Raw genomic sequence first — 16,567 nt, 5'->3', positions numbered from 1 at the left:
GGAGGATGTCAGAAAGGAGTTGTTGCCACTCCTAGTTTACCTTCAGCTACGGTTAAATTATCATTATGATTAGCACCCAGTAACCCTAAGCATTATGCTGAATATCAGTCTGATGAACTAATATTGTAATTTCAGAATTTTTACGGTATTCCTAATACTCTTTCAGTATTTCCCCCTAAATTGCATCTGATACAGATTAAATAATAGGCCTTTCATGTTTGGAGTAGTTTATTTTCATAGGAAAAAAATGAAAATAAACTGCCTTGCTGGAAATCTCCAACCTTCATCCCACCTTCACTCCACCCAACCTTCTCCTACTAAAGCTTCTAAAATATTGTTATCACAAGGACTTGGCTGTGACACAAAAGGAAACTGGCATTGAAGGTAAAGCAGAAAATATAAACAAGATGGGAATTTTGAAAGTATGACCAAAACTGGAGGATTTATTCATTTAATGTTTAAATATGGGGTATTCACATATGTCCTTACGTTAAATAGTGATAGTTTTATAGAGGGAATCCCCAGTGTAAAGTGAGGCCATCTTCCACCTGCCAAGCATGTCTGTATCATATCAAAGAGTAATTTCTATTGAAAGCTTTTCCTTTAGTCCCTCTTCCACACACAAAAAAAGCTTTTAGCATGTTACTCCCAGCATGTTTTTTGAAAGTAATGGTAAAACTGTTGTTCAAAAAATGTTGTGTCACTTGGATGTGAGGGAGGGTCACAAGATGCTGTTTTTTGTTTTATTGTTCTGTTCTGCATCTTATTGCTGGCACTACGCAATTTATAAAAACCTGGATGTCTTTTCAGATGTCTCAGGTGGGTGAGCAAGAGGCAAATGTGTTTTCTGAATATTTAAACACACAGGATATTTGACTCAAGCGTTGCATTTAACAAAATACTTGCAGTACACATGGATTGTAACAAACCAGATTAGCAATTAAGTATTGTACATCTCCAGAGCAGCTCACCTAGTTGATTTTGCCTTGCAATGCGGTAATCTGGGGAAGTGATTTTCTGGGTGACTGTGTAGACATCAACCAGGATCCTGTTCTTTAGGGATTGGTTCAACCCTTGTGAAAAAGAAATGATTATTCTTAGGAATTTCCTATAAACTAAAGTGTGGACAAGAAGCCCAACTTGTGCTACTTATATGAACTCAAGTTTTAAAAGCCCCTTTGAAAGATGCTGGACACAGGAGTTGGTAGCACTCAGGTTATGTGTGTTTGTGTCTAAAAAGAGCCAGCAGAGGTTATCTTTGTCAGGGGAAGGCTTCAAGCTGGTGCTCACATTCCTTTTAACCAAGCAAAGGTTACCACCACTTGAAATATACATTTTTCTTTTCATTCAATTTCCCTAATTTGTTGTCCAATGTCACAAGAAATCCAATCTAAAAAACCTCATATTTCCCTAATGACTAACAAAGAATAATTTTATGCACTCACACACACACTGTTTAAGTATTGTGGGATGCCCTGTTTTAAATATTAATATCTGTTTCATAAAGATTGGCTATATTTGAAATGTTGATTGGGGATATTTACTAACTGCTATTTCAGAAGAGTGCCCTTGTAGTTTGTGTTTTTTTCTTTATAAAAGAATGAAGAATAAATGAGTGACAGAAATTACCAAAATTATTAGTATATTGTTGCATGACATGAATAAAAAATGCTTCTTGCTTGGCTTCAGATAGCTGAAGAGAGGATACAGTTAATGTTGTTTATTTAATTATGTTAGCTGAAGGATTAGATGTTTTTAAAATTAATTGTAAATTACAGTAAATTAATAAAGTAATTTTACAATTAACTGTAAAATTAATTGATCATTACTGTTCCAAATATAATGGCTTATACTTTTTAATCTTTGGTGTATTATTTTTCCCTGGCATTTTTTTTGTAGGTATGTATGGTATACATATCATCATTGATAACTAGTTAATTTCCAAGTTGACATGTTTTAATATGGAATAAGATATTTCTGAACAGCCTACACCTGAGTCTGTCATCTCTTGCAGGTCATATTCCTCTTAAATTTTCAGAGAAATACAGCATTTCATAAAGGCAATAGTTGTTTGGTTTCGTTTGGTTGGGGTTGTGGTTTTTTTTTTTTCTTGGGTATTGGTTATAGCTTTATGTCTCCTAGTAATTTAAGAATAGTTATTTTTTGTGGATTAAGTGTCTTAATAATAGAGAGGCGTTAAATTCAGAAAAATTTAGGCTTTTTGCACATTCATATGTATAGACTCGGTCATCAGATATACTACATGAAGGCATCCACTCAGTTCAAGGGTCAACTCTGAGAAAAAAAATGTATCCTGATTTCAGAGACAAATTATAAACTGAAGACAATACATATAACACATGCATATTTTCCAAAATAATTTGTTGCATCTCAGGTTCATTGAAATTACTTACACATGCAAATAGTTTACACTGAACATTTTTCCTCCAAGAAGATGTCATTATCTGAAATATAACTAAACTAGGGGTTTTATCTACAGTTTGATTTAAAAAAGTAGGATTAAAAGGACATAAGGGAAAATGTGGTAAACACAGTTACTTCTCATTCTTCTATTGAGCAGATGGATTTCAGGATGACACTATTATAGCACTTCTGGCTTTGCTATTTTATTGCTTTATAAGTCCCTTCATTTTTAGTCTTACCCTAACTTTGCTGTCTCATTGTTCCTTATGATCCTTTTGATTTAGGATGCAGAATAGAAAACTGCGACTCCTGCTTTAGCAGAGACTTTTGTACCAAATGCAAAACTGGCTTTTACTCGCACAGAGGCCGCTGCTTTCGAGGATGTCCCGCTGGATTTGCAGCCTTGGAAGAGCTTATGGAATGTGTGGGTGAGTTTTCTAGCACAGCAGTGCTGCTGAAGTGGCTCTTTTGCTGGGTAGCCGTATTCAAATATGGCACTACTTTAAGGTGATGCTTAGTATTTCTTACCAGGAAATATTCAGTAATTAATTCTATCTTGATTTCTTTACTGATAATACTACTAAATTTTTCCAAACATTAAAATACCTCTTCGTTGGGAATGCAACTCTGTTGTGCATCAGAAAGTTCTATCCTCTTAACTGTAAAATCACCGTGTATGAAGATTTACAATTCAGAATTTGTAAGATTTCAGGAATTGTGTCAGAACCAACTCTTTCTTTCAAGAGTATTGCTTGCATTTCATGATGGAGAGGACTTGGAAATGTGAACTTTTGAGCTTTTCAAACCAAGGTGACAACCAAATAGGATCTATATATTAGATAGAGAAAAAAAAGTCAATCTCATTAATTTAGGAGGGTTTTTGAATATTTGAGACTGTCATAACATATCAAACATACAGTTTGATATTCTGATTTTTTCTTGGTCTGGTTGATGCTGGCTAAAAAGATTCTTTCAGGTTCTGTAGGAGATTTTAATTTTGTTTCAAGCTTTTGCCTGCTAATAGTCAAAATGTCAAGTGTTGCTTTCTAGCAGAGTACAGTGTATTCTAATAATAAAAAGAAAAAAGAAAAAAACAAACACACCAGAAGAATTGCTCACTTGTGTTTTCTTTTGCTTTATCAGAAGGCTGTGAAGTGGGTCAATGGAGTGAGTGGGGAACTTGCAGCAGAAATAACAAAACATGTGGATTTAAGTGGGGCCTGGAAACGAGAACAAGACAAATTGTGAAGAAGCCAGCAAAGGACACAATACCATGTCCAACCATTGCAGAATCCAGACGGTGTAAAATGGCCATGAGGCATTGTCCAGGAGGTAAGTGTAGGCCATGCCAGAAAAATCTTTTTGAGCTGAAGGCCAAATTCTGTCTCTGTCCTGTCAGCCAAGACTGAAAAGCAGCAATACTACATCAGTCCTAGTTTGTATAGCGAGACGCCAGAGAAATACTCAGCATGGGAGTAATCAGTCCTTCAGTAGACTGTGAAACTGTTTCTCCTGGTGTGGTACTGAGTGTTTTTCAAAGAGGTGCCTCATGGAAGATCCATAACAGGTTGCAGTTTGAGCTTCAGCATGGAAATGATGCTGATGGTGGAAGAACTACTTGTTCTGCACATGGCAGGAAATATTATGATTCTAAACCTCTCTGCAGGTGGCACACACAGTGCTGGTGTGATGAGTATTTAAAGGAAAAGAAGTTAGTTGCACATGGCATTGTTGGCTGGAACTATTAGCTGGAACATATTATTTATTTTAAATATTGTAAATCAAGGCCAAACTATGGTAGATGTGATACAAGCAGAACAGTAATAGATATCGAGATTTTCAGCATGAGACCAGCCTATGGCAACGGCCCTAAGTAAATAAAAGAAATATTCAAATTTCTTTACCATGGTGTTGCAAGACATAGTAGTGATGCTGATGTGAAAAAGGAAATTGAGTTTCAAATTTGGGCCTGGTTTTTTAGACTCCAAACTGAAGACACATCACTGGTAGAGAGTTCTTTTATCTTTTAAGTTTAAAAGTTTAACCTCTCAGTTGTGTATCCTGACCACTTAAACAGGTTTCAAAATTTGTAGGAGAGGTGGGTGATCAGTAGGTAATAAAGATGCCATTCCTTTTGGAATCACAGGGTTAAATAAAGAATGAACTTCAAGAGATCTCTAGTCCAACCTCCTACTGCTAGCTGGGTGTCCTGGCTTGCAGTGTATTCTATTACCATCCTCATGAGCTGTTGAAACCAGGTGGGGCAGTGTTTCCTTGCCTCCTCCCTCTGGACCATCTTTCTGTTAATGGCCCATCAATGCCTTGCCGCATGACTCAGAGATAACTGCCTCCAAACCATCTTCTGTTAATGAGCCCATCAACGCCTGGCCTCATGACTAATCATCCCATTGTGCGATGCTCCACCCAGAAGGAGGAACCAAGCATTCCATCCTGGATATAATCTGAGATTCCGAATACCACAGACACCCTTTCCACTGGATTCCCAGAGGACAGGAGCTACACAGCCGTCACTGGAGCTTCTGAGGAACAGCAGGCTCTTTCTACAGGATCACTGCTTCAACAGAACCACATCCACCACTTCAGGAGGACTGCAGCCACCATCTTATTGGACTGCTACCACCACCCTGACTAACCGGGTGTCAGGATGTATCCTGACTCTGTCAATTTAACCCGGTGTTTTCTGCCTTTATTTTTTTGATTTCCCTATTAAATTGTTATTCTGACTTGGTGCCTCCCACTGGTTTGTTTTCAAACTAGTACATATTTTGGCGCCCAACGTGTAGTGGGGTGCTGAGAAAAGTCGGAATTACAATTTTGTATTGTAGAAGCCACTATGATGCTCAACATGATTACATGGGTCTTGTACCTAGCTCTCTATATTTTTCCACACATGGGGAACTACCTGCCAGTTGTAATGCTCCTGTGTAGACCAAGGTATGGTATAAAATTTGCTTTATTAGTCTATTATGCCTACTGCATGATAACCTCTGAGACAATGAACATAATTCAAAATATATACTCAACTTTGTCTGCTTGTCCTACTCTAGGCTGCTACATCTGGGGTCTCAACAATCACACCCAGTCCCTGGGGGGAGGATTAGAGAATGTTTTTTTTCCAGCCTTTCAGGCCTGACACAGAAGTTTTTGAACTATTGAGTTCCCTCTGGATGTTAAGGATGGCATAATCTTCTTGTCAGTTCTTTTTTCTTTTTTCTCTATGACCTGCACTGTGTATGCCATGCTTAGAATCTAAGCTATGGCACAGCATTCTCAGGATGAGAGGGAAAAATAGAGCAGAGCAACAAACGCCATGTCTATACAGACTATCACAAAGAAGAAAGGAGCCAAATGCAAAGCAACAGCATCCATGTCTACACAGGCTGTCACAGAGGAGAAAGAAGCCAAATGCAAAGCAACAGCATCCATGTCTACGCAGACTGACAGAGAGGAGAAAGAAACCAAATGCAAAATAACAGTGTCTATGTCTACTCAGACTGACTCAGAGGAGAAAGAAACCAAAAGCATTGTCAGTGTCCCCACACAAACCATCACTGAACCAGAACAGCCCAAACCGATTGCAGTTGCCCCCGTGCAGAAGAAGAAATCAAAAAGCAAATCAGTCCGCATAGTGACTGACGAGGATGCAGCAGGACCTTCGCACCCAGCAGAAGAGGCAGAGCCAGAGATCATCACTCAGTCGCTATCCCTGGGTGAGCTGCGAGACCTGTAGAGGGAATTCACCTGCCAGATGAACGAGTCCATCTTGACCTGGCTGCTCCGCATCTGGGACGCTGCAACCAATGACACCATTCTGGACGGAAGTGAGGCCAGGCAACTGGGATCTCTGTCCTGGGATGTGGTCATTGACCAGGGGATCGGGAGAACCCAAGAAATTCTCAGCTTCTGGCGGTGACTGCTGACAAGTGTAAGGGACAGGTACCTTTGTAAAGAAGACCTCCAGGGGCACCAAGGAAAATGGAGCACAATGGAACAAGGTATCTGCTGCCTGAGGGAATTGGCTGTGCTGGAAATAATTTTCTTGGAAGACGAGAGATTTCCTAAGAGCCCGGATGGTGTCCAGTGCCCATCACAGATGTGGTTGAGATTCGCACACGTTGGACCAGAGATATACTCCCGTTACCTGGCAACGCTGCAATGGAGGGAAGGCGAGGATAGGGTGGGTGTCTTGGTCAACAAACTGAGGTTTTACAAGGATGCTGTCACAGCCCCATTTCGCAGCCATGTCTCATCCATGGAAACAAGGCTGGCTGAGCAAATCCGGAGCTTGATTGAAGAGGGCCATCAGAAACTGAAAAAGGAACTTAAGGAAGAAATTTACCACATCTCGCCGGAATCAACAAAAATCTCTGCCATTAGGAGCAGGCATCCCCCAACCAGGGAGAGAGGATACATTCCACGAGGTAATCTCTGTTTTTTTCTTCAGGAACATGGAGAAGACATGAGTAAGTGGGATAGAAAACCCACCTTCTCCTTAGCAGCCTGGGTACGTGAACTAAAAAGAGGGACAACAACCACAAGAAGCTCATCTAGAGTCAACACTGCTCCGGTCTCTCGCACGCAGAACTCCAGACGGTATAGGAATGACAATGTGACAGATCCTCTTGAAGGGACCTCGGGAGCATATTCACTGGAGGGAAGCAACATGTACCATGACCAGGAATAGAGGGGCCCTTCCTCTAGCCCGGTAGAAGAAAGGGACAGTCAGGTCTTTTGGACTGTGTGGATCCGATGGTCTGGCACATCTGACCCACAAAAATACACGGCTTTAGTTGACACAGGTGCTCAATGTACTCTGATGCCATCAAGGTATGTGGGAGCAGGACCCATTTCTATTTCTGGGGTGACAGGAGGATCCCAGCAGCTGACTATACTGGAAGCTGAAGTGACTTTAACTGGGAACGAGTGGCAGAAGCACCCCATTGTGACTGGCCCAGAGGCCCTGTGCATTCTCGGCATAGACTATCTCAGAAATGGATATTTCAAAGACCCAAAAGGACATCGTTGGACTTTTGGGATAGCTGCTGTAGAGACAGAAGATATCAGACAACTGAGTACCTTACCTGGCTTCTCAGATGACCCCTCTGCTGTGGTACTGCTGAGAGTTGAAGAAGAACAAGTACCAATTGCCACAGCAACAGTGCACCGTCGGCAATACCTCACCGACAGAGACTCTGTGGTTCCCATCCATGAGATGATTCGTAAACTGGAGAGCCAAGGGGTGGTCAGCAAGGCCCATTCACCTTTCAACAGCCCTATATGGCCAGTGCGTAAGTCCAGTGGAGAATGGAGACTGATGGTGGATTACTGTGGCCTGAATGAGGTCACGCCACCACTCAATGCTGCCGTGCCAGACATGTTGGAGCTTCAGTACGAGCTGGAGTCCAAGGCAGCGAAGTGGTATGCCACCATCGGTATTGCCAATGCCTTCTTCTCCATTCCTTTGGCAGCAGAGTGCAGGCGTCAGTTTGCCTTCACCTAGAGGGGTGTACAGTACACCTGGGACTGACTGCCCCAGGGGTGGAAGCACTGTCCCACCATTTGCCATGGGCTGATTCAGACTGCACTGGAAAAGGGTGAAGCTCCAGAACATCTGCAGTACACTGATGACATCATTGTGTGGGGGAACACGGCAACGGAGGTATTTGAGAAGGGAGAGAGAATCATCCAGATTCTCCTGGAAGCTGGTTTCGCCATCAAGAAGAGCAAAGTCAAGGGACCTGCCCAAGAGATCCAATTCCTGGGAGTAAAGTGGCAAGATGGACGGCGTCAGATTCCCACCGAGGTCGTCAATAAGATCACAGCAATGTCTCCACCAACCATCAAGAAGGAAATGCAAGCTTTCCTAGGTGCCATAGGCTTTTGGAGGATGCACATTCCCGAGTACAGCCAGATTGTGAGCCCTCTCTACCTGGTTACCCAAAAGAAGAACAATTTCCACTGGGGCCCTGAACAGCAGCAAGCCTTTGCTTGCAGATCAAGCAGGAAATTGCTCACGCCGTAGCCCTTGGCCCAGTCAGGACAGGACCAGAGGTGAAGAATGTACTCTACTCTGCAGCCGGGAACAATGGTCTGTCCTGGAGCCTCTGGCAGAAGGTGCCTGGTGAGACTCGGGGCCGACCACTGGGATTCTGGAGCCAAAGCTACAGAGGTTCTGAAGCCAACTACACTCCCACAGAGAAGGAAATCTTGGCCACCTGTGAAGGAGTTCAAGCCGCCTCAGAAGTAATTGGCGCTGAAGCTCAGTTGCTTCTGGCACCCTGACTACTGGTGCTGGGTTGGATGTTCAAGGGAAAGGTTCCTTCCACACATCATGCCACCGACACCACATGGAGCAAATGGATTGCTCTCATCACACAGTGTGCCCATATTGGAAACCCAAATCACCTGGGATTCTGGAAATTATAATGAACTGGCCTGAAGGTGAGACTTTTGGATTATCTTCTGAAGAAGAGGAAGAGCAATTGACCTGTGCCGAGGAAGTCCCACCGTATAACAAGCTACTGGAGATTGAAAGACGTTATGCCCTCTTCATTGATGGTTCCTGCCAAATTGTAGGTGCTAACCAGAAATGGAAAGCCGCTGTATGGAGCCCCACACGACGAGTTGCACAAGCTACCGAGGGACAAGGTGGATTTGAGTCAGGTTGCAGAGCTTAAAGCCGTCCAGCTGGCTTTGGATATTGCTGAACGAAAGAAGTGGCCAAGGCTCTATCTTTACACCGACTCATGGATGGTAGCTAATGCTCTGTGGGATGGCTGGATTGCTGGAGAAAGGCCAGCTGGCAGTGCAGAGGGACCCATCTGGGCTGCTGAGATTTGGCAGGACATCGCCGCCCGAGTAGAGAAGCTGACTGTGAAGTTTTGACACCTGGATGTGCATGTACCCAAGAGTTGGGCTAATGAAGAGCATCACAACAATGAGCAGGTGGACCGAGCTGCCAAGGTGAAAGTATCTCAGGTGGATCTGGACTGGCAGCACAAGGGGGAATTATTCTTAGCTTGTTGGGCCCATGATGCCTCTGGTCATCAGGGGAGAGATGCAATATACCGATGGGCCCGTGACCGAGGGGTGGACCTTACCATGGACAGCATCTCACAGGTCATCCACAGTTGTGAGACCTGTGCTGCAATCAAACAGGCCAAGTGGGTGAAGCCTCTGTGGTATGGTGGACGATGGTCAAAGTACAGGTATGGTGAAGCCTGGCAAGTTGACTACATCACCCTTCCCCAAACCTGCCAATGCAAGCGCTATGTGTTGACCATGGTGGAAGCAACCACTGGATGGCTACAGACCTACCCTGTGCCTCATGCTACTGCCCGGAACACCATCTTGGGCTTGAAAAAGCAAGTCCTGTGGAGACACAGCACCCCTGAGAGGATCGAGTCAGACAACGGGACTCATTTTAAGAACAGCCTCATAAACACCTGGGCCAGAGAACACGGTATCAAATGGATATATCATATCCCTTATCATGCACCAGCTGCTGGGAAAGTTGAATGCTGCAATGGACTACTTAAAACTACCCTAAAGGCACTTGGTGGGGGGACCTTCAAAAATTGGGAAGTGAACTTAGTAAAGGCCACCTGGATGGTCAATACCCGAGGGTCCATCAATCGAGCTGGTCCCACCGAATCTGAACCCTTGCACACAGTGGATGGACATAGAGTCGCTGTGGTACACATGAGAGGTATTTTAGGAAAGGCTGTTTGGATTAATCCCACCTCAGGCAAAGGCAAACCCATCCGTGGGATTGTCTTTGCTCAAGGACCAAGTGCTCAAGCACTTGGTGGGTAATGCAGAAAGATGGGGAAACCCGTTGTGTACCACAAGGAGACCTAATCTTAAGTGAGAACTGTGTGTAGGGTTTCATAGTATATATATGTGTGTGTGTGTGTGTGTGTATAAAGTTTAAGGAAGGTATTGATTTGGGATGATGTAGATGGTAATATAATAAGGGGTGGATAACGTTCTGGGTTGCAGTGTATTCTATTGCCATCCTCATGAGCTGTTGAAACCAGGTGGGGCAGTGTTTCCTTGCCTCCTCTCTCTGGACTATCTTTCTGTTAATGGCCTATTATTGTCCTGCAACATGACTCAGAGATAACTGCCTCCAAACCATCTTCTGTTAATGAGCCCATCAACGCCTGGCCTCATGACTCATCATCCCACTGTGAGATGCTCCACCCAGAAGGAGGAACCAAGCATTCCATCCTGGATATAATCTGAGATTCTGAATACCACAGACACCCTTTCCACTGGATTCCCAGAGGACAGGAGCTACACAGCCGTCACTGGAGCTTCTGAGGAACAGCAGGCTCTTTCTACAGGATCACTGCTTCAACAGAACCACATCCACCACTTCAGGAGGACTGCAGCCACCATCTTATTGGACTGCTACCACCACCCTGACTAACCGGGTGTCAGGATGTATCCTGACTCTGTCAATTTAACCCGGTGTTTTCTGCCTTTATTTTTTTGATTTCCCTATTAAATTGTTATTCTGACTTAGTGCCTCCCACTGGTTTGTTTTCAAACTAATACACTGGGTCAACTGTGAAATCAGACAAATAAAAAAAGAAATAAAGGGTCGAAGAATCCTGAGGAAAGCCATAACATGATGAATAAGATAAACCTCAGTCAGTCTTAGAAAAGGTACTTAAATGAGTTGCTTTGTATTCTGGGATTGTTGAAGGTGTCTGTTTTGGCTTGAATATTCTGCCTACCAGTGGATATGTACGTTATACATAGAGTTTTATTTTATGGATTAAATCTGTGTAAGCTTCATTTTTGTCTCTAGGACTGTGAGACAGTCTGTAATGGTATATGAAGTTGATTCTCTGTTATCCAGGTTGACAGTCTATGATGTACTTTGCTTCCCTGTCCCACTCCCTGTATTCATACACACATGGATGGATGCTCACACAGGGCATAGTCACAGTGGTACAGGGATGCATTGTACAGCACAGTTAATCTGCAACCTAAATAAACTTCTCAAAGGCATTGAAGAATGGAACCTACAAAATTAACATCTCTATAGGAAAGAAGATGAAAAGGTAAAAATGAAGGCTGATTTGGGCTGCCATGTTATGAGTGTCATGGTATCTTTGAAGGTTAGTCATCTGCCTCTACAGCAGGGTAGCTACATTTGCTAGTGCTTGCAGCCTGCTGAGTGTTCCAGTTACTTCTAACAGACTCTGAAGCCCCCAAATGGAGGTAGTAATCAGATCAGCTAAGGAAATGTTTTACTGCTAAAATGAAAGGAAATAAAAAGGGCCCATGTCAAGTTCTACTAAATCTCCAATCAGTGTTTTCTTTCTTTCCTTTCATTTGCCTTCAAATGCATGCAGCTGAGCTTGTAGTGGAAAATTTGAGAAGATTGCAGAATTTTTTCAATTCAGCATCATGTGGTACAGATTTAGTCATTTATGTACCCAGTGTGTATAGAGGGAGGTATTTTATGGATGCAGTGTCCAGCTTCTATAAAAACTGCTAGCAAGTAGAAATGTGGGTTTAGTCCTGATAATTTAGTTGGGATACAAATTATTCAAATAATTGTGAATAGTTTGAGAAGTGTGTTTAAGTGGACCATAATATTCAAGAATGCTGTAGCATGTTCATGTAACTGTGTTAATTTGGAGCTATCAAACATTCATACCTTTTTGTGGCATATTCTCTTAGGTTGTTTCAAATTTTCTTGTCCACCAATTCAGGTCACTGCTTAAAGATTTACATCTCAAATTTATCTTTTCAAAGGCCCAGTGGCCTTCCTAAGAGTGAGGATATCTATTGCCTAGTGTCCATATTGTCTCTATATTAAGATCTCTGATCAAATCTTTGGCTTTTTTGTCACTACATATCAGGAAAGTTGTTACTGCAAATACAAATTCAGTGTAGTACTTGTAGTACTCTTTCGTGGGCTCCAGTAAATCCTAAAGATTACAGTCCTCTCCTCCCATGGTATGGAATTTCCTGCATCTGTTTTCAGATAAAAAAATAAATATATACAAAATTTCAGGTTTGAACTCTCCACACTGAATACCAGTGTTTAATACTGCTTCTGTGCCAACATATAAAACACCTCCCAGAGTATAAACTTCTTTCTCTCTCCTAAGAAACTCCTGGGAGAGTATTAGTGATGTTTTAAGTGCCTAGAGTAAGTCTTTCCCAGGCCTGGTTATCTCTGTAGGTGAGGAAGCCACAGAGGCTGCCCTGTATACAACTCCTGCTTTGTAGTATGTTTTAATTTATATTATATACAGGGCTGGTCTAAGACCCTGTTCCTTTATCATATTTTAGTTAGCAGGTTGCCCCGTTAGACACTCAGAATGTTCTATTGCTTATTTGATCATTGTGACATAGTGGGAGGCACAGACACGGGTTACAGGTTCTGGCTGCTAAGGAAGAGATTCGGTGTCTTTAAAAATATGGTGTTTTCCTAATGTTAGGAATTTTGTAACTGAACTTTTAAACTGAAGAAATAAGTGAAAAAAATTGTAAGGTTAGCACTTCTGGGAGCCTGAAGAACCATAATCCCTGTAAATGTCAGTTGAGAGGCTGTTAATAAATCCTTTCATCCTAATGTTCTCAGTACATAAACTCACACAAATGTGGAGAATAAGTGTTGGATTATATAGCTAAGATGATTGTAGATTGTGATGAATTAAATTGAGCACAGGAAGTAAGGATATTTTTGGTAGAACAGGGTCAAATAAAGTGCTTTTGTCATGTGCTTTCTACTTCTGTACATTTTACAGTTACTATTTATGGTCCACACTACAGGGAAACTTCCAAAACAGATTTTTACATACTTGCAGTAGAAGGAAAGTTAAATTCTGTTTTCTTACCAAGTACTTCAGCTTCATATTTTTAAGATACTACCCAGCTGGCCATATGGCTGTGGTACAACTCTGGTTTTTGATGAATTATTTATCACTTCCCCAGTATTTGCAGAGTTGTAGAGATACAAACTGGAATACAAGTGAAAGATGACTTCACTTCTTTCCTACTGAAGCCAGCAAAATAAGAATAACACTGATTTCATATTTGTTACTGATATTTTCTTAGTGTCAGTAGTAATTGATTTAACTGCTATTACCCTGTGGAAATATCACATTTGTGTATCTGTTAATGTTATATAAGTTACCCTGTGGCCTGACTGTAACATGAATCCCGCTTTGAGAGGTTAGACTTAGACAAAGGAGACTGGGATTGTTCAGGCTACCTTCTACCTGTGCTGGTCTCTTCCCAGTTAGGAGTTTTCTCCTCTAGTCCAAAAAGACAGAACATGAGAATTTTTAAAAAACAGCAATCATGTTACAGCCAGTGGGGCAATCAGCAGTCTGAAATGTACGATAGACTGATAAATCTTGCTCTCTTCATGTTTTCCCATATATTTACTATAAATATTTTATTTGTACCTCTTATTTTTATGTTCGTCATGTTCACCTCAGTAATTGCTTCTCTTTTGTTTGTGCACTCCAGGAACCTGCAGGTTGATTTAATTTTTCATATTAAGTGTTACATAAGCAAGCAAAGCAGTTCTCTGCTATTTTAGTGTTCATCAGACTGCAATTCTTCAAGCTATCTGATACTTGAATATTACTCTATGCCAAACTAATACTTCTGCAAGTGCACATTGCTGGCCCATGTCCAGCCTCTCATCCAGCAGCACCCCCAAGTCCTTCTAGCTCAGCAAAGCCTTCTGTTTTCCAGGCTCAACAAACCCAGTTCATTCAGTCTCTCTTCGCAGGGTAAATGCTTCAGCTCCTGACCGTGTTGGTGATGCTGTGCCAAACTCTACCATTGTCTTTCTTTTCTTGAACTGGGGGACCCAAATCTGCATATGGTATTCTAGATGTGGTCTGATGAATGTCAAATAAAGGGAGATGAGCACTTTCCTTAATCTGCTCTCAGGCTGTATTAACAGGTCAGCAGATTGAAGGAAGTGATCATTGCTGCTATGGCACAAAGTTGGCTCACACTTTGCTCAAATTTCATCAGGCCTTCCCAGGAGAGCTGTTCCCCAGCCAGTCCATATCCAGCCCCTATTTTTTCAGCGAGTAATTCATTCCCAGATGCAGGACTTTGCACTTTGTTGAATTTCATGAGATTCCTTCCAGCGACAATGAATCTTTTCCTCATAAGTGTGAAATAAAATACAGTCAAAATAAATATAACACCAGTGAATGATATTTGTGATCAGGCAGTTGATCACATTCTTTTGAGCTTTTTGATACATCTACATTGTAGTACCTAATGTTGAAAAGTTTGTAAGCTGGGACTCTTTTGAGACCTTTATTTATACATAGCACTTGTAGTCTGTCTCAGTGCCAAATACCTACAAACACCTTCTGCCTTTGAGTCAAGGCTAGGGCATTTTCTAGGTGGGGCTCAGTAAACATAACCACCATATTTTCTTTCTCTTATTGGTCATGCTCTGTTGCCACAAGAACAGATAGCCTAAGTGGCAAAGTCTGGTCCAGGAACAGCAAGAACTGTTGTTGTTGTTGTTGAACTCAATGAGGACTGTCAAGCACTTGGCTGGATTGGTCCTGGACTGAGTAGGCACCATCCTTGGAAGTTTCTAAGAGTTGACTTGACAAACCCTTGAACAATCTGGTCTGAATAGTCTTGATCCTACTGAGAACAGATGTTTGGACTGGGAACCAGTCTGAATGATTCTGTCTGAATGGCAGAACATGCTGTGGGTATATGCTGAAAGAACACTGTGTTTCCTGTTTGAGCTTTGCAGAATTTCTGATAACTTCTACTGTGGATTAGAGAAAAGCTGGAATGACTGGTTGTAGGGAATAGGAGCAAATCACATCTTTACTGTGGATGCTATAGTGCTGAAATATCTTCATTTGGCCTATTTTATTCTTGTTGAAATTATATGCAAAGTATGTGTAATGTTTTGAATATAATGCTAACTGTTTAATGCATTTCCAAGTTTAGCCTTAACCAGGATAAAAGCTTAGTTCAAAGTGCTGATTTCTTAATTTATTTATTATTATTTGATCTGTTCACTTAGTTGTCTTTGGCTGAATGCTGCACACGTCTAAATTCAAAATCATGCATAGGATCTACAAGATTCGTAGCACAATATACCTCTATTTTAAGTTAATGCACTATGGCAGTCTAAGAAAACACTGAAAGACTAGCAGAACTATAGAAATGCAGCTATTGGACTGTATTTTGGAGTTGCTGTGACTTTTCATATCTTAAAGAAAAGTTTGATTTTTCGGACATTTTTAGTAAATTGAGGATTTCATTCCATTGCTAGTAATGTCATGACATAAATGTATGTGTCAAGTTAGACATAAAAGAAAATGATCCTGCTTAGAAAAGATTATCTTATAGGTTGAGGCCTGATGTGAACAGGGATGGTAGCAAACATAAAGTGTTGTGGCTTAGGGAAAGATGACAAGATTTATGAACAGATCATACTACTTTGTTGGTATTGCATGGTTCTTTAAGACATTGGAATATTATTTATCGCTATAAGACTAAAACTAGGATTTACAAGACTTATCAATATATTAAACAAGACTGTGGTACACAGAATGTACAACCAATATACCATCATTGCCTCCTGCAGCTCTCTGTTAATTTTGCAGTTATGTTGGACCAAATCTGCCCTTGTTTGCACTCACCAGACAGGTAGAAGCTTCATTAAGTGTAGCTCCACTGAGTACTGGCCCTGCTAGAATCCTGGTATTACCAAGCAGGCTTTCCTCCTTCATGTATTTTGTGTGTGCCAGGCTGGCCAAGAAGACTTGGCCTTAGCTTGTTTGAAAATATAACCCATAATTTTCATTTACAAAGCATGACTCCAAGCTTTAGAAGGAGAGAAGAAAAACCTGCTTCAGCATCAGTTCACAAGAAGTAAACTCCACCAAAAATGCTTATTTGCACAGTGCACGGTGGGAAAGCAATAGTAATGAGAAAATATTTTTGTGAGTATTTTAGTTGATGGCCATTCTGCACATTTTGTGAAGGACCTAATAAATGGGAACAAGAAGGGACAAAATAGTGGTCCAATGTATTTTGGAGGCTTTCCAGGAAACAAGAACTGTTTTATAGTGTGGCTTAACCCTCAGAG

General features: G+C 41.6%; 1 protein-coding gene across 4 annotated transcripts in view; it reads left to right on the top strand.

The window, feature by feature from the left end:
* RSPO2 (R-spondin 2) overlaps window positions 1–16,567 on the top strand; it is a 113,774-nt gene that overhangs the window by 63,299 nt on the left and 33,908 nt on the right. For 3 of the 4 annotated variants that reach the window (XM_048287037.1, XM_048287036.1, XM_048287039.1), the window contains 2 exons: window positions 2,709–2,852; window positions 3,568–3,756. In XM_048287037.1, coding sequence (XP_048142994.1) covers window positions 2,709–2,852; window positions 3,568–3,756 — 333 coding nt within the window. Of the gene's footprint in view, window positions 1–2,708; window positions 2,853–3,567; window positions 3,757–4,570; window positions 4,688–16,567 lie in introns of those variants that run through there. The other variant, XM_048287038.1, reaches the window with a different exon arrangement.

Source organism: Corvus hawaiiensis, chromosome 26, assembly GCF_020740725.1.
Source record: "Corvus hawaiiensis isolate bCorHaw1 chromosome 26, bCorHaw1.pri.cur, whole genome shotgun sequence".
Taxonomy (NCBI): domain Eukaryota; kingdom Metazoa; phylum Chordata; class Aves; order Passeriformes; family Corvidae; genus Corvus; species Corvus hawaiiensis.
The sequence above is the reverse complement of the archived record's forward strand: the minus strand, read 5'-3'. Positions and strand labels throughout refer to the sequence as shown.